Consider the following 9,326-nt stretch of genomic DNA (forward strand, 5'->3'; position numbering starts at 1 on the left):
TTTTCAGTATTTAAATGCTTTGGCCAGCTCATCTTCCCTCCAGCCCCTCCAGCCCAGTCCACTCTACACTACCCTCCAGTTCATCCCTACTCTTGGGATGAATCACAGCATAATGGGGAGCCAGTGAAAATACACATTACTGGACAGTTTAAAATCTTGGAGCCAGCCACTATAGAGGATACCTGGAAACAGGCTGCAGCTTTATGCTTCAGCTAATAAAAGCTACAAGAACCAAAAAGAGAGCAGATTAACCCAAGCTATGGTAGCTGCTAGCATCGGTACACGTGCAAATATTGATACCACAGGCTTTTGTTAGTTGTATTCTAGCTTCTGTGCTGTCTCCCAAACCAGCTTGCCATTTAATATGTCCTGCTGTAACCCTCGATTGAGTTTGGGCTGCCTTTGTAATAGACTATGGGATCTTGGGGGATAATCATCTGAACATGAACTCCCAGTGTGACACTGTGGCCAAAAGAGCTAATGCCATCCTGGGTTGCATGAACAGGGGAATCTATCTTGAGTAGGAGTAGAAAGGTTATTTTACCTCTCTATTTTGCACTGACTGACTTCTATTGGAATACTATGTCCAGTTCCGGTGCCCAGAATTCAAGAAGGATGTTGATAAACTGGAGAGGGTTCAGAGAAGAGCCATGAGAATGATTAGAGGATCAGAAAACGTGCCTTGTAGTGAAAGACACAAAAAGCTCAATCTACGTAGCTTAACAAAGAGAAGGTTAATGGGTGACTTGATTACAATCTTTAAGTATGGTCATGGGGACCAAATATTTAATAATAGGCTCTTCAATCTAGCAGAGAAAGGTATAACATAATCCAATGACTGGAAATGGAAAATAGACAAATTCAAACACGAAATAAGGTGTAAATACCTTGCACCTTTGTGCCATAGTAATTTATTCTTCTTTTGTCTAACTAATGGCCCCAAAAGATTTTTTTAATTTAAATATTGATTTAAAGAATACAAAAAACCCCTCTGATTTCACCTGTCTGTCTATCTAGATATCACAGAACTCATCATCTTGGTATTTAAATATTTATTCTATGGATCCTATCACAGGATATAATAACCTTGCACAGGTATTTGAAGGAAAGAGAGGAATTAATTTGGGGTATCTAGGAGTTATGAGATAAATTAAGGCCAAAATGTCAGGGGAAAAAAGTCTCAGCAAGGAACTCTATCAGACTCTGGTACGTATGTCCCAAGAAAAGAAGTGGAAGGACCATTGTTTGACCTATTTAAAATAGGGTAGGTCAAGGCCCTTGAGATTATAATCCAGGGAGCAATTATGTGTTGGTCAGACAGAGATGGGTGCAGTGGCCTTCTAGGTCTTTTCTTTCTATGGTTATTATGCTTTTTTAAAAAGAGATGAACAAATATCTCTCTCCCACAAACCCACCCATCCTTCTTGGCACTTCATCCAATCTCTTACATTACAAGCATGGTTCATCATTGCTTTCCCTATTTGAATGTATTCATCTCCCGGTGACTGCATCTCTACATGATGAAGCAAAACTGCTGGACCTTGAAACAGTTCTAGATTGCGAAGATGACATCGTAGTAAATCCACTTTTGAAGTAAAGCCTAATCAAATATTATAAGTGGATGTGTACCAAACCAGGCTCCCAAGAGTGTTTGTATTATAAACTTGGTTTTTCAAGGCTATGTTTGCATTATAATCAGCCAGACAAATTCACCTCTGTTGTAACTTCCAGCAAAGTCAAGAAAGTTCCATCAGGGATTATCTGGATCCAGTGCATTTATTATAAGGCAGTTTCCCATATCTATTATAGCTTACTTTTTTAACCATTAGTGACTGTGAAAGTATTTGGAGCAGAAGCATGTGTATATTTGTAATGATAGGTGATGTTTAATGTTTCAGCTTTTTCTCACTCGTTTCACTGCAATTTGAAAATGGACCAATTTCACCAGACAAATCTGTGAATGTCTGATTGCATTGGGTGAAGGGGCTAATTTCCAAAGAAACCAGTCAGGCTGCTGGCATGCAGACACCACTGCCTGCCATGCTGACCAATCTTGTCTCATTGTCTCTCCCATCTAGGCAGGCCACTGGTCCGGTTTTAAACCAGACAGTCCTGCTTCTGTCATATTTATCCCCCATCCAGTACTGAGAGAAAACCAGATGTGGGTTTGTCCAGAGTATCAGACGGGGGTCAAAACAATGGAGAGCACACCGCTCCGCCTCTGCCATACCATATGTGTGAGGTCACGCTGGTAAGGGTGGGGTGGAATGCTCTTCCGAACGGTGCTACGTGTGCAGCATGACCTTGCACAAACCGTGTGTGCGGGCTGTGATACAGCATGGCCAGAGGCCAGCAGGAGAGTGTTAGAAGGGAGCCTTCTTCCCTGTAGAGGGAAGAAAGTTTGCTATAAATTAATTAAAGCACCTGAAGCCAATTAGAGCACCTGAAGCCAGTCACATGATACCCCCCCAGACCCCCACTTCAATCAGACAGGAGGAGGAGTAGAAGCAGAGCGGATTGGTGTTGGAGCAGAGAGCGGTTTGGAGGAGTTGAAGCAGAGCGGATTGGTGTTGGAGCAGAGAGCGGTTTGGAGGAGTTGAAGCAGAGCGGATTGGTGTTGGAGCAGAGAGCAGTTTGGAGGAGTTGAAGCAGAGCGGATCGGTGTTGGAGCAGAGAGCGGTTTGGAGGAGTTGAAGCAGAGCGGATTGGTGTTGGAGCAGAGAGCAGTTTGGAGGAGTTGAAGCAGAGCGGATTGGTGTTGGAGCAGAGAGAGGTTTGGAGGAGTTGAAGCAGAGCGGATTGGTGTTGGAGCAGAGAGCGGTTTGGAGGAGTTGAAGCAGAGCGGATTGGTGTTGGAGCAGAGAGCGGTTTGGAGGAGTTGAAGCAGAGCGGATTGGTGTTGGAGCAGAGAGCGGTTTGGAGGAGTTGAAGCAGAGCGGATTGGTGTTGGAGCAGAGAGCGGTTTGGAGGGGAGCAGAGGAGACTTTGGAGAAGTGCTGCGGTGAGCTAAAAAGACCAAGACCCTAGGTAAAGGGACACCTGGTTTGTGCAGAGGGAGGGCAGGAAGCCCCACAAGCTGAAGGGCAGGAGAGGGAAGTAGCCCAGGGGAAGGAACCGCGAGTTCTAGTGGTTTACCGCTATCCCTAGGGCCTCTTAGGGTAACCCTAACCCTAACCCTCTCCACTCCCCTCCTCTAGGACACTAGTGGGGCAGATAATACCCCAGTTCAGGGGCAAGAAATGGTGCCCTGACCCCCCCCCCCCCCCCAAGAAGAGAAAGCGCGAGACCCACCATAGTAGTGTCGGTGATTTGCCACAGGGGGCAGGGTCACGCCAGCAGGGGTGGAGTTGCACGGTTCCTGGAAGTACCAAACTGTTTGATCTTCCAGGAATGTGTGAGTAGCCACCCTGCCCCGTCAGTCTTCATCCGTCTGTCGTCTCTTGTCTTATGCTTAGGCTATGTCTACACCAGCACTTTTTTAGGTATAACATACGTCGCTCAGGGATGTGAAAAATACACCCCCTTGAGCGACATAAGTTACACAGACAGAAGCGCCAGTGTGGACAGCACAGGAGACACTCTCCCACCGACATACTTACCGCCGCTCGTTGGGGGTGGTTTAATGATATCGACAGGAGAGCTCTCTCCTGCCGGCGCAGAGCAGCTAGGCGGGAGATCTTACAGAGGGGCAGCTGCATCAGTCCAGCTGTGCCACTGCAAGCTGGCTAGTATAGACATAGCCTTAGAGCGTAAGCTCGATGGGGCAGGGGAGCATCTTTTTCATTCAGTGCTAGTACAGCACATAACATAGGGGGGTCCTGGCCCATTGACCGGGGTTCCTAGTGGGGCCAATAATTATAAAATAATCTACTGCTGAGCAAAGATAGACACCTGAGCAAAAATGTGAGCTCAAAAGGTGAGGGTGACCATTCAAAAATTGGAATTTGAAATTTTGCACATTTCCAGTGTGACAATGGCCATTGAATTTCCCAGAACAGAGAGGTGAGAGGGAACTGGGAGACAACACTGATCAAGATAAAATAGCAAAGAGCCTCTTCATGTGACATTTCCCAGAAGAATCTTTCACCACTTTCTGTTTTGAGCAGAGATGGGGGATGAACTGCAGAACCCAGATCCCTCTCAAGATTTGAATTTGGAAGAGCCCAGAAGTTAGGGTTGTTCTGATCAGGGAGAAGAGATAGGATAATGCAGCCTTTCCTAGCACCACGTGTGAAATTTGGAGCTGGGCCTGTGTTCAGATTTTGAATCTCGCTCTAAAGATCAGGAAGGATCATGCTGAAGGTGTTGGGATAGCCTGCTTCCAGTTCTAGAAAGAATGAGGTACAATTCAAATATGCACTTTGGATAATCTCAAATACTGTGGTACCATACAGGGAGAAAGGCAGTTTCTGAGTTAACCAGAATCCAAACCTACAAGGCATTTGAGGTTAAACCTTACATGACAACTGGAAATAAATAAGAAGCCAGTGCAGATGATGTAGTATAGGCATAATATATTCACTCTGTGAAATTTGTCTTAAAACCAGATAGCCACATTGTGCACCAGCTTACATGGTAATGGGCTAATGGTGTTGCTCATCCCAGAGCACATTTTGCAGTAATCAAATAATGAGGTGACAAAGGCATGGGTAATTGTGGCAAGCTCCCACACCTGAAAGGGGAAGTCACAATCTCCTGATCTGTAAATAATCAACAGCACTCTTGGCCACTACTGCTCTCCAAGCAGTTGGGAATCCAAAAGGATCTCCCAGGTTACACAACAGAGTCACAAACGCTGAGCATAGTCCCACAACCGAGGAAGCACACACTGACAACAACATTTCTACTAAAGATGAAAGGGAGGATAGTTTAGGGGTTAGATCCCTTGCTAAGGCTTAAGAGACATCGATTCAAGTCTTTGCTTTGTTACAGACTATCTGTGTGACCTTGAGAAAGTCTCTTAGCCTCTCTGTTCCCCACCTGTAAAATGGGAAGAATAGCATTTCCCTTCCTAGGAGAGGGATTGTGAGGGCGATTACAATAAACATTGGGATGTGCTCAGATGCGACATTCAGTGGGGCATATAGGATAGATTTATTATTCTTAGTGCCTTCCTTCAAGGCCAGGCAAGACAGTATTCAGCTGGACAAGCCAACTGACTGCATTGGCTACGTCCTATGAAATAGCAAGGAAAAGCTGAGGGCATGGCTACACTTGCAGATGTAGAGTGCTGTGAGTTAAACCCGCCTTCGTACAGTGCAGTAGGGACAGCGCTGCAGTCTGTCCACACTGACAGCTGCATGCGCACTGGCGTGGCCACATTTGTGGCACTTGCAACGGCATTGGGAGCGGTGCATTGTGGGCAACTATCCCACAGAGCACCTCTTCCCATTCTGGCGCTGTGGCTTGTGGGAAGGGGGCGGGGAGTGCAGGGCATTCTGGGTCCTGTCTCAACACCCCGTGATGCATCGGTTCGCATCCCAGCATTCCCTTTGCTTCCGTCCACATTTGGCGCCATCTTTCAACGTTTTTTGTACTGCGCGCCCTGTCTTTCGGTCTGTGGGAATGGAGCCCAAACTGCTGAGGAGTATGCTGATGAGTCTCGCCAGTATGCCACGTTTGGCAGTCGAGCCAGTCCTTAAGATCCAAAGTGACAGTGAAGACTCCGACGATGGTATCGACTCGAGTAAGGCAAACGACAAGTTTGCTTGTGGCATTCACGGACATGCTCACCAGCGTGCAACGCCACTTTTGGGCTCGAGAAACAAGCACTGAGTGGTGGGATCACGTCGTCATGCAAGTCTGGGATGATGAGCCGTGGCTGCAGAACTTTCGGATGAGAAAAGCCACTTTCATGGGACTGTGTGAGGAGCTCGCCCCCACCCTGTGGCACAAGGACACGAGATTGAGAGCTGCCCTGATGGTGGAGAAGCGGGTGGCTATTGCAGTCTCAAAGACGGCAACTCCAGACAGCTACCAATCAGTCGCTAACCAGTTTGGAGTGGGGAAGTCAACCGTTGGAATCGTATTGATGCAAGTTTGCAGGGCCATTAATCGCATCCTGCTCAAAAGAACTGTGACTCCGGGTAACATGCATGACATTGTGGCTGGCTTTGCACAAATCAGTTTCCCTAACTGTGGAGGGGCAATAGATGGGACGCATATTCCAATTCTGGCACCAGCCCACCTAGCCTCTGAATATGTTAATCTGAAGGGCTTTTTCTCTATGGTTCTCCAGGCGCTTGTGGATCACCGTGGGCGTTTCATTGACATTAACACAGGTTGGCCTGGAAAGGTGCATGACGCACGCATCTTTCATAACACTGGCCTGTTCAGGAAGTTGCAAGCCGGGACTTTTTTCCCAGACCAGAAGATCACCGTAGGGGAAGTTGAAATGCCTATTGTGATCCTTGGAGACCCTGCTTACCCTTTGATGCCATGGCTCATGAAACCCTACACAGGGAGCCCTGACAGCAGCAAGGAGCGGTTCAACAACAGGCTGAGCCGATGCAGAATGACTGTGGAGTGTGCTTTTGGCCGTTTAAAGGGCCGCTGGTGCTCTCTGTATGGGAAGCTGGATCTGGCCGATAACAGCATCCCTGCGGTTATATCCACGTGTTGTACCCTCCATAACATTTGTGAAGGGAAGGGTGAAAGATTCACTCAGGCATGGAACTTGGAGGTTCAACACCTGGAGGCTGAATTTGAACAGCCAGAGAGCAGGGCTATTAGAGGGGCCTAGCGCAGGGCTACAAGGGTTAGGGATGCCTTGAGGGAGCAATTTGATGCTGAAAGCCAACAGTAATCTCTGGTGTGGTGCCCTGCACGGGAGTGAAGTGCGGTAGGAATCTGTGTTTGCTGTATAGAAACATAGAATATCAGGGTTGGAAGGGACCTCAGGTGGTCACCTAGTCCAACCTCCTGCTCAAAGCAGGACCAATCCCCAATTTTTGCCCCGGGTCCCTAAATGGCCCCCTCAAGGATTGAGCTCACAACCCTGGGTTTAGCAGGCCAATGCTCAAACAACTGAGCTATCCCTCCCCCGACTTGCAGTGCCTGTTGCTTTCCTCAGCTAAGGTTTCTTTTACATTATGCAATAATAAAGAAGGTTTTCAAAGCCAAAAAAATCAATTTATTGAAAAGAAACACAACACAACTGCTTGGGAAACACAAAGGGCAAGAGGGTCGGGTGGGGTGGGGTGGGGAACGGTACAATCACAGATTTGCGTATGTCCTGTCTGGAGTGCTGTGCAATGCGTGTTGCACTTCAGGAGGTCTATACTGCATCGTGATGGGGGTTGAGTGCAGTGGGTAAGGGTCGTAGTTTTCAGGGCTGGGTGGTGAAGCTACAGGTGTTGGAGGCAGCTGGTGGCGGTAAGAACCCAGATGTTGGGAAAAGTGGGTTGGAGGTGACATGGTGGCACAAGGGAAAGGGTTTTGGGACAAGAGGTGCGGGACGGGCGCGGTAGAGCTCCACCTGCATGGCTACGAGCACCTGGATCGAATCCGCTTGGCGCTCCATGATGCTTATCAGCCGCTCTGTGCTTTGGTGCCGGTGATCCGCATTCTGCTGGCAGACCCTCCTTTCACTCTCCCGCCACTCCTGCACTTTTTTATTTTCATTAGTTGAATGCTGCATGACTTCATGCAGCGTGTCCTCTTTGCTTCTACGTGGCCTCTTCCTGATTCTTTGCAGCCTCTCGGCCGTTGATAACACGGAGGGCTGAGATCTCAAGGTTGCACCTGTAAAGGCAAAATGCAACACTTAACAGAGGCAGCATTGTTCACACCAGACAAAGCAATGATTCCCCCGTACTCAAGGGCAAGCACAGTCTACACAATAGCATAATTTGCCTGTCCCAAAGCAAGCGCACATAACCCACGGGAGCCCCAAAATGGTGAGTAAGCACAGGGTCAAGAATGACTGATTGTTTCACGGCTGCACTGTCCTCTGGTTTTCTGTGCCTTGGGGAGAGCCAACAGTGGCAGGGGGCCCCTATACTGAACACTGTCCCCACATTTTCCACAGGAGTTCATTCTGGAAGATACCTCGCTGCAGAGGGTGACCAGGGAAGCAAGGGACGGTCTTCTACTGCAATGCGGCTTCCGCCCTGGCCCATATGCAGCTTGCCTGTGTGCAGCAATGGTCCCCCATGCCCCTCACAGCACAGTGGCGCAGACAAGTTAGCCTTCCTGGGACAAGGACAACAGTGGCTCTCCCGAAAAACCTGCGCAAGCTCATTGCCCAAGTTCTGGCTGCGACCTTTGAAGAGATCACTGAGGCCGATTGTCACGATGTGAGAGAGCACATCAACGCCCTATTCCGCATCTAGGCATGCATGCAGCCCTAACCCTCCTCGCCCCAAGAGCCCGCACCGAGTAACTTCCTTCCCAAAATAAAAGCCGCTTACCGGGAACCTCCTCTGGTTCTTCCTTCCCCAAGCACTGGCCGCCGTGACTGGCTACCTTCCTCCTGGCTTGAGAACAGCTCCTGGCTGCATGCATCTAGGGATGCTGGGATGTCTTCCTCCGCCGGAGCACACTCGCTCCCGCTTTGCTGCTCCTCCTCCTCCTCCTGCCTTGTTGCACTGGCCTCTGAGGCGTCCATGGTGGTACTCGGCATGGAGGAGGGGTCACCACGAAGTATTACATCCAGCTCTTTGTAAAAACGGCAGGTCGCGGGGGCAGCACCGGAGCAGCTGTTTGCCATGTGGGCTTTGCGGTAGGCATTCCGCAGAGGCTTCATTTTAACACTGCACTGCAGTGGGTCCCAATCATGGCCCCTTTCCATCATGTCCCTTGATATCTGCCAGAAGGTATCGTAATTCCTGCAGCGGAAGCGCAACTGGGACTGGACAGCTTCCTCCCCCCAAACACTGATGAGGTCCAGCACCTTGCCACTGCTCCATACTGGGGCTCGCCTGGCGTGTGGAGGCATGGTCACCGGGAAACATTCACTGAGAGCACTCCACGCCTGGCTGAGCAAACAGGAAGGGGATTTTCAAAATTCCCAGAGAATTTAAAGGGCAGGTCTGATGGTTGGTCACCTGAGGGCAGGGCAGTAGAGTTCAATGTGATGACCAGAGTGGCTAGAACAGCCACTGTCTGGAGGTCAATCACAGCTCAATAACAGACCAGGGCATCCACACTGGCGCCGCGGCCCTCCAGTGGGGGCTCAGCAAACGTTATTCCACTCGCCGAGGTGGAGTACCAGCCGCGCTGTAGCCGCGGAGACAGAGCGCTCTACGTGCCTTGCCAGTGTGGACGGGGAGTTAGCTAGGGCGCCCAGGGCTCCTTTATTGCACTGTAACTCGCAAGTGTAGCCA

The 9,326-nt window shown here is 49.2% G+C and overlaps 1 protein-coding gene across 1 annotated transcript; it reads right to left on the reverse strand.

Annotated features, from left to right (window-relative positions):
- Window positions 1-201: 201 nt before the first annotated feature.
- Window positions 202-8,885, reverse strand: LOC122465961 (zinc finger and SCAN domain-containing protein 29-like). The gene is made up of 3 exons (XM_043547351.1): window positions 8,412-8,885; window positions 7,695-7,743; window positions 202-222 (listed from the first exon to the last, which is right to left on the reverse strand). Exons 1-3 carry the CDS (start codon window positions 8,792-8,794, stop codon window positions 202-204), a joined length of 453 nt encoding a protein of 150 aa, XP_043403286.1. The 5' UTR covers window positions 8,795-8,885.
- Between the last annotated feature and the right edge of the window lie 441 nt (window positions 8,886-9,326).

This window comes from Chelonia mydas, chromosome 5 (genome assembly GCF_015237465.2).
Source record: "Chelonia mydas isolate rCheMyd1 chromosome 5, rCheMyd1.pri.v2, whole genome shotgun sequence".
NCBI lineage: Eukaryota > Metazoa > Chordata > Testudines > Cheloniidae > Chelonia > Chelonia mydas.

What these genes read in the sequence shown, in the direction of transcription:
- LOC122465961 (XM_043547351.1), bottom strand. Translation starts at nt 8,794, where the DNA reads ATGATGGAAAGGGGCCATGATTGGGACCCACTGCAGTGCAGTGTTAAA. An exon ending in AGAACCAGAGGAGGTTCCCG is followed by an intron (nt 7,744 to 8,411) that starts GTAAGCGGCTTT and finishes TTGCCTTTACAG; the next exon opens with GTGCAACCTTGAGATCTCAG. An exon ending in TTATCAACGGCCGAGAGGCT is followed by an intron (nt 223 to 7,694) that starts GCAAAGAATCAG and finishes TGGTTCTTGTAG; the next exon opens with CTTTTATTAGCTGAAGCATA.